This window comes from Petromyzon marinus, unplaced genomic scaffold (genome assembly GCF_048934315.1).
Source record: "Petromyzon marinus isolate PM22_M1 ecotype Great Lakes invasive population unplaced genomic scaffold, UKy_Petmar_22M1.pri1.0 PM_G_Scaffold_138, whole genome shotgun sequence".
In the NCBI taxonomy this organism is placed as follows: Eukaryota; Metazoa; Chordata; class Hyperoartia; order Petromyzontiformes; family Petromyzontidae; genus Petromyzon; species Petromyzon marinus.
In genome coordinates this window covers 241,412-257,160 of record NW_027422693.1, presented here as the reverse complement: position 1 = coordinate 257,160, position 15,749 = coordinate 241,412, and the positions used below count along the sequence as shown (strand labels likewise).

General features: G+C 49.1%; 1 protein-coding gene across 1 annotated transcript; it reads left to right on the top strand.

Annotated features, from left to right (window-relative positions):
- The first annotated feature begins 161 nt into the window (after positions 1-161).
- On the top strand, positions 162-4,777 carry LOC142910083 (uncharacterized). Its single transcript, XM_076059846.1, has 2 exons — positions 162-223; positions 2,609-4,777. The coding sequence occupies exon 2, from the start codon at positions 2,619-2,621 to the stop codon at positions 3,528-3,530; it is 912 nt and encodes a 303-aa protein (XP_075915961.1). The 5' UTR covers positions 162-223; positions 2,609-2,618; the 3' UTR covers positions 3,531-4,777.
- Positions 4,778-15,749: the final 10,972 nt, after the last annotated feature.

Here is a 15,749-nt window from a genome sequence, read left to right as displayed (position 1 = left end):
TTGTTGATGGTGAGTTTTGTAAATCCGTCGTACGGTAAAAAGAATAAAGTTTTCCCCGAAAAAAAATAAAAATCTCTCCGCCTTGGAGCCAATCAAGTTTCAGTTTCTCCCCTCCCACGTGACGCGGAGTTTTCTGGCTCCTCCCCCTCCTTGCTCGCCGCCATTTTGAGAGTCGTGAGGGAGGTGAAGCCTGCGGCCTTGACAACGACGAAGATTCACCAGGGTCAGTGACAACCTCACACTCACACACTGTGACAACCTCACACTCACACACACACTGTGACAACCTCACACACACACTGACAACCTCACACTCACACCCTGTGACAACCTCACACTCACACACACTGTGACAACCTCACACTCACACACACTGTGACAACCTCACACTCACACACACACACTGACAACCTCACACACACTGTGACAACCTCACACACACACACTGACAACCTCACACTCACACACACTGACAACCTCACACTCACACACACTGACAACCTCACACTCACACACTGACAACCTCACACTCACACACTGATAACCTCACACTCACACACACTGACAACCTCACACTCACACACTGACAACCTCACACTCACACACACTGACAACCTCACACTCACACACACTGACAACCTCACACATTGACAACCTCACACTCACACACACTGACAACCTCACACTCACACATTGACAACCTCACACACACACACACTGTGACAACCTCACACTCACACACACTGACAACCTCACACACACTGACAACCTCACACTCACACACACTGACAACCTCACACACACACACTGACAATCTCACACTCACACACTGACAACCTCACACTCACACACACTGTGACAACCTCACACTCACACACACACTGTGACAACCTCACACTCACACACACTGTGACAACCTCACACACACACACTGACAACCTCACACTCACACTGACAACCTCACACTCACACACACTGTGACAACCTCACACACACACACTGACAACCTCACACTCACACACTGACAACATCACACTCACACACACACACTGACAACCTCACACTCACACACACACTGACAACCTCACACTCACACACACACTGTGACAACCTCACACTCACACACACACTGTGACAACCTCACACTCACACACACACTGTGACAACCTCACACTCACACACACTGTGACAACCTCACACACACACACTGACAACCTCACACTCACACACTGACAACATCACACTCACACACACACACTGACAACCTCACACTCACACACACACTGACAACCTCACACTCACACACACACTGTGACAACCTCACACTCACACACACACTGACAACCTCACACACACACACTGACAACCTCACACTCACACACACTGTGACAACCTCACACTCACACACACACTGACAACCTCACACTCACACACACACTGACAACCTCACACTCACACACACTGACAACCTCACACACACACACTGACAACCTCACACACACACACTGACAACCTCACACTCACACACACACTGACAACCTCACACACACACACACTGACAACCTCACACACACACACTGACAACCTCACACACACTGACAACCTCACACACACACACTGACAACCTCACACTCACACACTGACAACCTCACACTCACACACACTCACTGACAACCTCACACTCACACACACTGACAACCTCACACACACACAGGCTGACAACCTCACACTCACACAGACTGACAATCTTACACACACACTGACAATCTCACACTCACACATTCTGACAATCTCACACACACACAGGCTGACAATCTCACACTCACACACACACTGGCAATCTCACACTCACACACAGACTGACAATCTCACACACAGACTGACAATCTCACACACACACACTGACAATCTCACACTCACACAGGCTGACAATCTCACACACACACTGACAATCTCACACTCACACAGGCTGACAATCTCACACACACACTGACAATCTCACACTCACACAGGCTGACAATCTCACACACACACACTGACAATCTCACACTCACACACACACTGACAACCTCACACTCACACACTGACAATCTCACACTCACACACACTGACAATCTCTCACTCAAACACAGACTTACAATCTCACACTCACACCCTGCCCCAACACAATTAAGGCTGCACACGAGCAGGGCCGGATTAAGATTGTGTATGGCCCTGTGCTACACTTCACGTGGCCTTCACGTGGCCTCAAGGTGCACATGGCCTGGCACAAGCGTCGTGGTGACGTCACCACCACGTAGTGGCGAATGGCATTTGTTGTTGTTGTTGTTACTACAGGTACTTTGAGGCCCCCAGTAATATTCCCAAAAGGAAAACAAAGTTAAAGAACAATACAATTTATTTTTACAAGGCTAACGAGAAAATAAATTCAGCATTCACAACTGAAAAAAACTTTTTCTCTTAATCTCTGGAGGCCCTCCAGCTGGCGGAGGCCTCTGGGCTGCAGTTCCTAAAGCCCCCACGCCTCAATCCGGCCCTGCACACGGTCGATGCTTGTCTCTGTAGTGTGCGTGTGATTTTGTGTGTAACGTGTAAGGTTTATCTGCAGAGTCGATCGCATGGAGAAGTCCTCGACAGAGCCCGGTGCTAAAAGGCACCAATGCGACCGGTGTACCTACAGCACGGATCACGCTGAACACATGAAGCATCATCAGAGAACACACACGGGCGAAAAGCCATTCCGGTGCACCGTGTGTGAGAAGGCATTTGCTTGTTTAACAAATCTAAAAATTCACCAGAGAACACACACGGGCGAAAAGCCATTCAGGTGCACCGTGTGTGAGAAGGCATTTGCTTGTTTAACAAATCTAAAAATTCACCAGAGAACACACACGGGCGAAAAGCCATTCAAGTGCACCGTGTGTGAGAAGGCATTTGTGCATTCATCATATATTCGAATTCACCAGAGAATGCACACGGGTGAGAAGCCCTACAAGTGCACTCTGTGCATGAAGGCATTTACTCGTTTAGAAATTCTTCAACATCATCAGAGTACACATACAGGCGAGAAGCTGTACAAGTGCACCGTGTGTGAGAAGGCATTTCCCTATTCAAACTCTCTTCGGATTCACCAGAGAACACACACGGGCGAGAAGCCCTACAAGTGCAGTGTGTGTGGGAAAGCATTTTCCTATTCAAACTATCTTCGGATTCACCAGAGAACACACACAGGCGACAAGCCCTACAAGTGCACCGTGTGTGGGAAAGGGTTTATCGCGTCAGGACAACGAACGATGCATGAAAAGATCCACGAGAGGGTGAAATCTACTTGTGAAGGCCAAAGTGCCGCTGCCATGAGTCCATCTCTCATAAAACAAGAACCGGAAGAAAATGACAACTTTGCTACGTGGCCAGGAGTGATGGTGGAGTGTGAAGAAGAGATAACGGTGAAGCGTGAAGGTCAGGGTTCGACTCGAGGTGGTGACCTCCTGGTGGATGGAGTCAGCGTCAAGCGGGAAGAGGAGAACTGAGACTGTCGCTTGTGATTGCCCGGTCGCTTCTGAACACATTCTCCTGCGGAGGGAGCTAGTAGGAACGTTGGGTTGCCCCGTCAATGGCCAGGGTCAACGGCGGCGCCACCACGTGGTGTATTCTGCAAATATGCCCGACTGTGAGGGCTGGCACAAGCCGGCGTGAGTAGGTTAAACGTTGAGTTTTATAAGGGCACCACGGGGTGACCAGCCCCTCACCACCCAGCCCCACCCAGCCCCTCCCCTCTCCACCCAGCCCCACCCCTCTCATTTTTGGATGCACGACGGACAGACAGACACAATAATCCCCTGTGGGATAGTGGTGTAACCAGGAAGTTCCTACCAGTAAAAGGCGTCGTGTAGCTCAGTCGGCATTACTGGGAAAAATAACCATTTGTCTAATCTTGATTTGAAGCTTTAGTGATTTCTTTGTCTATTAAACTGGAAAAGGACTTTGGCCACATTTGTGCTACGTTTTTTCTGTTTGGGGGGGGGATGTTATAGATTGCGTAAATATATACCCGGTGCGGGTTGTAAACATCGCCCCCTAGGGAGACAAAGGTGGTCAGCCGTGGTGCTGGCTACCAACCCCCTTCAGTGCCATTCGGGGCTTCAGATGTGTTGCTCGCTAGTGTATAATGTAACATAGACTCACAAAGAGACCCAGAGACTCATCACACAGATACCCATAGACTAATCACACATACCCATAGACTATTTAGAGACCCATAGACTCACACAGAGCCATAGACTCATCATACAGAGACCCATATACTCACACAGAGACCCATAGACTCATCACACAGATACCCATAGACTAATCACACATACCCATAGACTCATCACACAGAGACCCATAGACTCATCACACAGAGACCCATAGACTCATCACACAGAGACCCATTGACTCATCATACAGAGACCCATAGACTCACCACGCAGAGACCCATAGACTCATCACACAGAGATCCATAGACTCATCACACAGAGACCCATAGACTCATCACACAGATACCCAGACTCACCACAGAGACAGTCGACTGATCACACAGAGACCCATTGTAATAAAATAATTGCATTGTGAAAATTCTAAATTTTTCTGAAATGTTAATTGTGTAATGTAATGAACGATGTGTTAAAGTGTCATTACAAACGTGTGTGTTGTGTGTATCATTGTGATTGATATTCTTGTTTAATATGTATGTATATTATTATTTGCGGTTATGCATAAAGTTTATCACGACTTATTATCTTTCAGTTTACCTTGTGTTATGAGGTGTGGTTCAGAGGATGAGGATGGGAGAAAATCTGGGTCACGTGACCTTGATGGTTGAGGACCAGAAGTTTCATCCTCTTCCTCGTCTAGTGAGAATGATTCTGGTGCATCAGGAATCGGCAGTCCTTCTCCGTGGGGTCCTGGGCGTGTAGCTGATGGAATGTTTGGATAATGCCCAGTCCACTTTTAATTCTTTGACAAACCTTTCCTAACTGGAGGCGCCATGCAGAAGTAACAATTGCCGATATGATCTGTTGGCTCTCTCCAAATCATTGGCACTGCAAAAGGCATAGATTTCCTGTTCAACCACTGGTGAAGATTCGTTGCACAAGTGTTGCAGTATAGAAGACAGTATATAAGGCTAGCGGTCACGAGTGGTAATAACAGGCTAGGTAGCAGAGAGGGAGCGATATTGGATCTTCAGGAAGGTTCAAGAACCTTCGAGAGAGTTCGAGAAGTAGGGGCGTGGCCAGGGGTGGGTGGATGGCCACGCTGGGGGTAAAAAGGGGGCGAGGAGCGAGGTTCTGGGCTGCCGTGGGAGTCAGGGGTCGTTGCTGTGTCGCAAGTCGTCGCTGTCAAGAGAACCCTCACCAGTCAGTGTGTCTGCGAGTCATTACACGTGGATTGTGTGTGTTGGGTAGAGGGGGCTAAATAGGAGCAGCCTGAACTTCTGTTGACCCCAATCCCTCGTGAAAACCTTCGTCTTAAAGCATCATTAAACATGTTCACTATACGCAGTATTAGGGAGTATTTAGCTGCTATAGATTTCCACATTTCATATAAGCCCCTTCGTTCAGCTATCATTTGTGATAACCGGGTAGTTTCTGGCTTTACCTAGTAAAATATATAGTTTAATCAGCAGTAGCCTACTTTAGGAGCTTAATATAATACATTAATTACCTGCTATAATCACCCAGAAATGTCTGTCCGTCCCGTGCGTGACGTCACTACACAGGAGGCCTACCCCCCGCGTGACGTCACTCCACATGAACCCCTCTCCCTTCATTAATATTCACGCACGCATGGAAATTTACACTGACGCACAAGAAGGTCGCGCACTCCACATGCCGCACCCCTTTCCCTTCATGAATATTCATGAGCGGGTGACGTCACTCTACATGCCGCACCCCTCCACAACCATGAGCCGGAGACGTCACTCCACATGGGGCAACCCCCACCCCCCCACGATTAATAATCACGAGCTGAACAATTTTTCTATTAAATATTTAAGACTTACTGCAATATACACCCGTCCTTGGACGGGCAAAAAAGCTCGTCTCACATATTAAACTAAAACAATTTAATAAATCAAAATAGCAACCAGTAACGCCTAAAACAACTGTCTTATTAAGGTTACGAGCGCGAGGGGTGACGTCACGCGGGGGGGGGGTGGGGTCCGTGACGTCACACGGTCGCCCGCAACCACTCTCCCGTATCGTGACGTCACGAACGCCTGCAACCAACCCCGCATCGTGACGTCACGAGCGCAGCTGCAGGGTGACGTCACCGAGCGTGTGGCTGGCTGAGGTAAAAACAATACAAAACTATATATTTTTCTATAAATCATATTAAACATTTCGGGGTTTATATCAAGTAGAGGACGTGGGGCGGCTGTTATTTTACGTTGCCGAGTAGTTTATTTATAAATACAATTTTACACGTCTTTTTTTTTAAGACTTCGGAGTTGCTACGTCTGAGGGGGGTTTTTTGTTCTTAATTTTTTTCTCACCCCTTGAAGGTCACGAAACAAGCGATAAAAAGTGCGGGAATCCGAGTGTTTATAAATAACAAAAACAATATTACACGCTGGGGGGGGGGGGGCGGGTTAAAAGTCGCCTCATAGAAAAAAAGAGCGGGAAACTGTAAAAAGTTGTGAGGTGATGGATTTATTTCATTTATTTTATTTTTTATTTGGTATCACGCTGTGAGCCACGACCCAGCGTCGCTTTCGTGAGGGTGAAACTTTCATCAGCCTCATGGGGTCCACAACATTTTACTTTGCTTGGAAATACGACGTTTTACACCACCCCTTCCCATCCCCAGCGATTCGATTGCTGTGCAGTGTTTGGAATGTGCTAGGAGATGTTAACTACCTCGCCTGTCATCATCACGGTGACTAGGAGATGTTAACTACCTCGCCTGTTGTCATCACGGTGACTAGGAGATGTTAACTACCTCGCCTGTTATCATCATGGTGACTAGGAGATGTTAACTACCTCGCCTGTTATCATCACGGTGACTAGGAGATGTTAACTACCTCGCCTGTTATCATCACGGTGACTAGGAGATGTTAACTATCTCGCCTGTCATCATCACGGTGACTAGGAGATGTTAACTACCTCACCTGTTATCATCACGGTGACTAGGAGATGTTAACTACCTCGCCTGTCATCATCACGGTGACTAGGAGATGTTAACTACCGCGCCTGTTATCATCACGGTGACTAGGAGATGTTAACTACCTCGCCTGTCATCATCACGGTGACTAGGAGATGTTAACTACCTCGCCTGTTATCATCACGGTGACTAGGAGGTGTTAACTACCTCGCCTGTTATCATCACGGTGACTAGGAGATGTTAACTACCTCGCCTGTCGTCATCACGGTGACTAGGAGATGTTAACTACCTCGCCTGTTATCATCACGGTGATTAGGAGATGTTAATTACCTCGCCTGTTATCATCACGGTGACTAGGAGGTGTTAACTACCTCGCCTGTTATCATCACGGTGACTAGGAGATGTTAACTACCTCGCCTGTTATCATCACGGTGACTAGGAGACGTTAACTACCTCGCCTGTTGTCATCACGGTGACTAGGAGATGTTAACTACCTCGCCTGTCGTCATCACGGTGACTAGGAGATGTTAACTACCTCGCCTGTTGTCATCACGGTGACTAGGAGATGTTAACTACCTCGCCTGTCGTCATCACGGTGACTAGGAGATGTTAACTACCTCGCCAGTCGTCATCACGGTGACTAGGAGATGTTAACTACCTCGCCTGTTATCATCACGGTGACTAGGAGATGTTAACTACCTCGCCTGTCGTCATCACGGTGACTAGGAGATGTTAACTACCTCGCCTGTTATCATCACGGTGACTAGGAGGTGTTAACTACCTCGCCTGTTATCATCACGGTGATTAGGAGATGTTAACTACCTCGCCTGTCGTCATCACGGTGACTAGGAGATGTTAACTACCTCGCCTGTTATCATCACGGTGACTAGGAGATGTTAACTTCCTCGCCTGTCGTCATCACGGTGACTATTAGATGTTAACTACCTCGCCTGTTGTCATCACGGTGACTAGGAGATGTTAACTACCTCGCCTGTTATCATCACGGTGACTAGGAGGTGTTAACTACCTCGCCTGTCATCATCGGCGACCGGGCAACGTTGGGCGGCGTCGGCGACAGCGTCGGTGGCGTCGTCGGCACTGGCGGCACCGGTCGCGGCGGCGTCGTCGTCGTCGCCCCACGGCCGCTGCCGTCCGGTGACCGGCAGGGCGGTGCCGTGGCCGCTGGCGGCACCAGGAAGGGCGAGGGGTTGGTGGTGGTGATGGAGGAGAAGGGCGAGGAGGTGGAAGAGAAGAGTGAGGAGGTGGTGATGGAGGAGAAGAGTGAGGAGGTGGATGAGAAGGGTGAGGAGGTGGAGGAGAAGAGTGAGGAGGTGGTGGCCTCCTCCTCCCACACCGTCATCAAGCGTCAGCGGAGCTACACGGGGAGGGGCAGCCATGTTTCCTTCCCACACTTGGAGCTGCAGAGAAAAAGGTACATACATACACACATACATACACACATACATATATACATAACAACAACCGCCATTCGCCACTAAGTGGCGGTGACGTCACCACGACGCTTGTGCCAGGCTATGTGCACCCTGAGGCCACATGAAGTGTCGAACGCCCGCTGGCAGGAGGTCACGGGGCAGACCGAGGTGCCACGGGTCGACTGACTGAGATGACTGGCTGAGGCACCACCTGTGCCCCCTACTGTGCCAACCTGCTGTGCTTTAGCCACCCGGCGCTCCGCTCGTTGTTATGAGCATCGCTCCTCCGCCCTCCGTTGTTGTTGGAGGGCGACTGCCTCCAACTGCCCAGTAGCATCCTTCACGAACCTCTTCCACAGAGGCCGATCTTGACACCGCTGGTACCAGTCATCGGCAAGTCCGCTCAGCTCCACGTCCTCCTGTACTGCATCACTCCATCTCTTCTCTAGCCTGTGCCGCGCCCGCTTAGCCCCCTCAATCCGGCCGAACAAAAGCTGTTTCGGCATGCGTTGGCTGGGCATGCGGGCTACATGGCCCAGCCATCACAGCCTTGCCCGCCGGAGGAGCTCACCGATGGGACCTTGCCCAGATCTTTCAAGGATTTGTGAGCTCCTCACACAATCCAGTCTGGTTAAACCCAGGATGGATCGTAGGCAGGCCAGCCTAAATGTTTCTAACCGGCGAAGATGTTCCATTAGGGGGGTCCACGTTTCGCAAGCGTAGAGAAGGGAGGGAATGACCGTGGCCGAGAAGACCTGAAGCTTAGTGCGGAGCGACAGACCATGTAGCTTCCACACAGCGTTACGCAACCGATGAAAAGATATTGCCGTTCGACTGATTCGGAGTGAGACCTCTGCTGTTAAACCAGAACCGGTCATGAGCACACTGCCAAAGTATGGGAAACTCTCCACTCTCTCCACAACTGCCCTATCCCTAATTGGGAGTTATGGGGGTGGAGTGTCCGATGGTACAAAATACCCAGGCAGATGCTTAGTTTTTGGTGGGGCTGATGGTAAGGCCCCACCTCTTAGTGGCATACTCCAGGTTCAGCAGCAGCGCCTCCAACTCCTCCTCTGAGTGAGGAGCAATTACCAGATCATCGACATACATAACGTGGTTGAGCAATAGGGAGCAATCCCTTGACCGCACCCGGGCATCAATCAGCCTCCTATTGTATCTGTACCAAGTGGAAATTCCTCCGGTACAGCTATTGAAGGGCTTCAAGAACTACGTGGTCAAAATAGATGTTAAATAATGTGGGAGCCAGAGGACATCCCTGTCGCACCCCAAGGTGGACAGGGAATGGCTCTGACTCCGGGCCACGTAATTTTACCCGGGCCTGCCCACCATCATGAAGGTCCTTAATGATTGTGAGCAGAGGGTCAGGGACTCCAAAAGCACGAAGAACAACCCAGAGCCCAGGCCTTCTGATGGCATCATAGGCCTTGACGAGGTCAATAAAGCAGAGATGTAAGTCTTGTAGGATTTCCTTATACCTCTGCTCTAGCAGACGGACAAAATATGGCATCTGTGCAGGACCGCCTTCTGCTGAAACTGCATTGGGGTTCCGCAAGCCTCTCCTCAGCGTGCCTAGCAAGTTGATGTTGAATAATCCTTGCCAGGACCTTTCCCGGCACACTGGGGAGTTAGATGCCTCTGTAGTTGTTACAGTCTGTGCAGTCCCCCTTCTTAAAGAGGGGGACCACCAGGGCATCCTTCCAATCCTGCGGAACCCGTCCAGTGGTCCAGACTGTTGTTATGATGTCATATAGGGCAGTCTGTGCACAAACGCCACCCTCCCTCAGCATTTCGCTTGGAAGATCATCTCTGCCTGCTGCCTTTCCTGGTCTCAGACTCTGGATCGCCTTCAGTACTTCCTCAACAAATGTCACTTCAGCCAGCCACTCCCAGGGGGTGACTTCCTCCAATATTTGAGGCACCGCATACTCAGCAGGGTCATCCCCATTTTGTGCCACGTTGTTTTCCTGGCTGAGGGATTTCCCCTCCCCCAGGACGTCACAGAAATGCTCAGCAAATCTGCAAATCTGTTCCTGGGGGTCAGAGATTGGATCACCGTTCTTTCCCCTAATGATGGAATTAAAGAGCAATTTGTGATCGCGGGCCACTTAGGCAGACTCCATTTCCTCAGCAATGCGCGACCACCACCCATCATTGCCTCAAGGCTCTCCGAACCTCCGAGTGAAGGCTGCGGTAAGCCTCCTCATTCTCCGACGTGGGATGCTGTAGCCGATGAGAGTGGGCCTGTCGCTTTTTCTCAGCCAGCCTGAACACCTCCTCTGTCAGCCAGGGTCTCTGGGGAGGTCTAAACCGCGTACCCAAAGCAGCCATTGCAGCTGCATGACCCACAGTCCTAAACCTCGCCCATTTACCCTCGACATCAGGAGGAGTGGGGGTCGATGCCAACCCCAGCTGCAAGTGATGATGAAATTCTCGCTTGCAACTTTCATCAGCTCGCTGAGACCAGGCGTCACCCTGTCATTACACACACATACACATATACATACACACATACACACATAAACATACATATGTCTCTGTGTGGTGATGTCTATGGGTCTCTGTGTGGTGAGTGTCACTGTGGGTGAGTGTTGTCAATGTGGTTACCCACAGCCCCGTCTTCGGCCGAGGAATGTGGTTGAAGAAACAAAGACGCACTTGGGGGCTACTGTCCGGCTCTAAGGTCTGTATGTGTGTGTACGTGTGTGTGTACGTGTGTGTGTACGTGTGTGTGTACGTGTGTGTGTGTACGTGTGTGTGTGTACGTGTGTGTACGTGTGTAGGGAGCAGTAGTGTAGCGTTTAGTGCCACACTGCACTATGAACCCGGCGAACTGGATTCGATTATCTGAACCGGTCCTGGGCCTCGCCTAGGTATACTCAGCCTCAAATGAGTACCTGGTGCAGTGTAGTAAACATCGCCACTCGGGATACAAAGGCGGTCGGGCGTGGTGCTGGCCACCCACCCCCTCGTGTACCGTTCCGGCCTTCATAGGTGCTCGCTAACAGCACTTGCCCCTACATTCTATTAAGGCTATAATAGGGAATCTTTGTATGACCATGTGTGTGTGTACGTGTGTGTACGTGTGTGTACGTGTGTACGTGTGTGTACGTTTGTATGTGTGTGTGTACGTGTGTGTGTGTGTGTGTGTGCAGATGTTGTCTCTGGAATCGTACGTCTGGAAAACGGTCTACGAAGACAACGAAACCGATGACGACTTTCCAAGCACACAGACTCAGTGACACACAAACGCAGAGACACAGACACACACAGAGACACAGACACACACAGAGACACATAGACACACACACAGAGACACACACAGACACATAGACACACACACAGAGACACAGACACACACACACAGAGACACATAGACACACACAGAGACTGATAGACACAAACGCAGAGACACAGACACACACAGAGAAACATAGACACACATGCAGACACATAGATACACACACAGACACATAGACACACACACGCAGACCCATAGATACACACACAGACACTCATGGACACACAGACACATAGACACACACAGAGACACATAGACACACACAGAGACACATAGACACACACACAGAGACACACACAGACACATAGACACACACACAGAGACACACACACAGAGACACATAGACACACACACAGACACATAGACACAAACGCAGAGACACAGACACACACAGAGAAACATAGACACACACGCAGACACATAGATACACACACAGACACATAGACACAGACACGCAGACACATAGACACACACACGCAGACACATAGATACACACACAGACACATAGACACATGGACACACACGCAGACACATAGATACAGACACATAGACACATGAACACACACGTAGAGACACATAGACACACACACAGAGACACATAGACACACATAGACACACGCATAGACACACAGAGACGCATAGACACACACACAGAGACACATAGACACACAGACACATAGACACACAGACAAATAGACACACACGCAGAGACACATAGACACGAAAAGACACAGACACACACGCAAAGACACATAGACACACACAAAGACATGGACACACACAGAGACATAGACACACACGCAGACACACACACATAGACACACACACATAGACACACACACAGACACATAGACACACAGACACACAGACACAGACAGACACATAGACAGACACATGGACACACACGTAGAGACACATCGACACGCAGACACACATAGACACACACACAGACACATAGACACACAGACACATAGACACACACACGCAGAGCCACATAGACACACAGACACAGACAGACACATAGACACACACAGATACATACACACACATAGAAACACACACACACATAGACACACACACAGACACACACAGACATACAGACACAGTCACACACACAGAGACACAGACACACACACAGACAGAGGCGTGTGTCTGTGTGTGTGTCTGCCAGGATGAGTAAAATAAATGTGTCTCGATAAAAAGATGACCGATAAAAGTGTTTTGAAGTTATATCCGTTGACTTGTGAACCGAATAAATCCTGTGTTCTTCACACACTGAGTCTTGTCATCGTTTTTCTTTTCTTACCTATAAAAGGCATTTTTTTCTGTGTGTCTGTCCGTCTGTCTCTGTGTGGACGCACACTTGCTCGCGAACCGTGGAGTTTACTTTTAAAAAAAGTAGCCGGGTACCACGCCGTAAGCCCCGTGGTGAGCCAGCGGCATTCCGTTTTCCCATCCGTAAACTTTAAAAGTTGTTAAATTAACAATTTAGTGCTATTTCGCATTTAAGTATTTCCTTGCGCCGGTAAAGCTGCCCGGGGGTTGCCCCTAGCAATGCTCGCGCGTCATCGGTGGAGGGTGGGGGGGGGATTTCTCATTTGCGTTCAAAATGGTTTTACTTAACTTGATTCCTCTGTTTGTCGTGGCCAAATCTTGTGATGAAAATTTCATCCACTTCCCGCCGTCCAATCAATTCCACATTTTGCACACGGTACTCAGATGCGGTGACAATGCATGCCTGTATCAAAATCGGCATCAATCAATTCATTCGCTACTTTAAAGAAATTTACATTTTGCATGGACGCCTTTTTATATATATTTGTGTACGTGAAAAACGCTGCGGTCCCTAAACTGTGAAATCGGCTCGCACAAAAAGCCGGCGCCACGTGTCTCAGGGGCCATTGACGTACTTGTCGACCATGAGTTAAACGAAGTTGTTAATAAAACCGTTGTTGTTTTTTTAGAAAACTTTTTGTAAAGGAGTTTACTTCCAAGGAGCATTCATCAGCAACAATGAGGCCATTTGCAGAATTCTTGGCTTCCCCATCCATGACCGTTCCCCGCACAGTCGTCCATTTGGCACTTCGCCTCCAAGAGTGAAGCCGGTGGTAGCCGTAGGAGGTGCTGCTCTTCCCGGTCGGTGGGGTTGGCTAGTGCCCCCATCAGACTCGAGGGAGAGAGACCGGAGCTAGCCGGGCTGGACCAGGACTTAGTGTAGGACCCCTAACCCCTGGGAAGTTGTCACACCCTTTGTGCTAATGTAATACACTTAATAAACCTTTGGCGAAAGCCCTTACCTTCAAGCCGTCTCCGAGTCATCGTCGGGAACTTCTCAACACATGGACTGCTAAAAAAATAAATGGAAGCTACGTGCTGCTGACGGTGAATCTGATGCCTTGGGACGAGTCTACACGGTTCATCCCAACAATCGGCAGTGCTGCTTCCCTCCCAATGCTTCTCCATGCTGCCAAAGGGCACACATCTTTCCAAGACCTCTAAACAGTGGAAGGAGTTGTCTGTGAAACATACAGGGAAGCTTTCAGTCTTCGTGCAATTCTTGCGCGTGATCATCGTCTTCAGGAAGCTATGACAGAAGCTTCTGTTGGTCAGTCCCCTTTCCAACTGACTTTGCTCTTCTGCATAAATCTTCAAGTTTGCAGCCCATCTAACCCCATGGGACTCTGGCAAAAATACAAAGAGGGCCTGAGTGAGGACATCCTCCACGGAGCTCACGCCTGGCCACCTTTGTCTCCCCTAGTGGCGATGTTTACACACCGCACTTGGCACTCATTTGAGGCTGAGTCGACCAAGGGGAGGCCCAGAGCCGGTTCGAACTCGGGGACGCTGGATTCTTAGCGCAGCCAGTTAACCGCTGCACCACACGGCTCCCCATCCTGACGGCTCACACACGCACACATACACACACCCATCCACCACCACAGTTAAGACTCTCCACATCCTACCCACCCGGCTAAAAATATCAGTCTCCACAGTCCAATGGCTGCTGGAGCAATCGTCCAATAGACACCTCAGAGCCATCGGTGCGGCGGCGGCGGAGAATGAGGTCCGCTACGTTGTCCTGGTTTGCTCCGTGTAATGGACCCGTCAGAAATCATCCCGAGCCGTCAACAGGCCCAGCCTCTGGTGGTAGTTACACGCAGCCCCACCGCACGCACATTTCTCCACCGCAATGTACAACAGAGAGAAGCTGTCGTGACAGAACGGTGCTCTCACAGCTCACTCAGCCGTCACGTAATTCGCCATTTAGCCAGGCAGAGGCTAACGTACACCATCAAAAACAGTTTCTTCCCATCCGCTGCGGGCCTCTTAAACAAGGCCAAGGGCTAACACTGACTTTATCATTTTATCTACAAAATGACACCTTGCCAATATTAACCATGTTACCCTATTTGTATTTTTTTATTTTTAGATTGTATCTTATAGCTATTTTATATTTATTCAATTTTATATACTTTAGCCCCTTGGTGTTAGTTACACTTTGAACCCTTAGTATAGTAAGACTTGTTTACCACTTATTTAAGATTTTAGATTCCTACATGTTGAATGTATGCACCATCCTGCCAAAGTAAATTCCGTGTCTGTGTGAACTTTCATGGCGAATAAAACCCTTTCTGATTCTGATTTTCTGCTTTCACCTATTAAGAAATCATGAACAGGTGGCCAGGTTACAGGGCAAGAGATTGTTTTTGATAAGGTTATTACACCAGTGTCCAGAAATATTAATAATATAAATAATAAAAACTGAATTGGATGAATTGTCAATATCCCAAATTAAATTAAATATTGTACACGAAGGCTGCCCACTTTCTTTCAGGAGTGAAATGTTCCAAATA

Excerpts from the sequence above, each read along its gene's own strand:
- LOC142910083 (XM_076059846.1), top strand. The coding sequence starts at position 2,619 with ATGGAGAAGTCCTCGACAGAGCCCGGTGCTAAAAGGCACCAATGCGAC.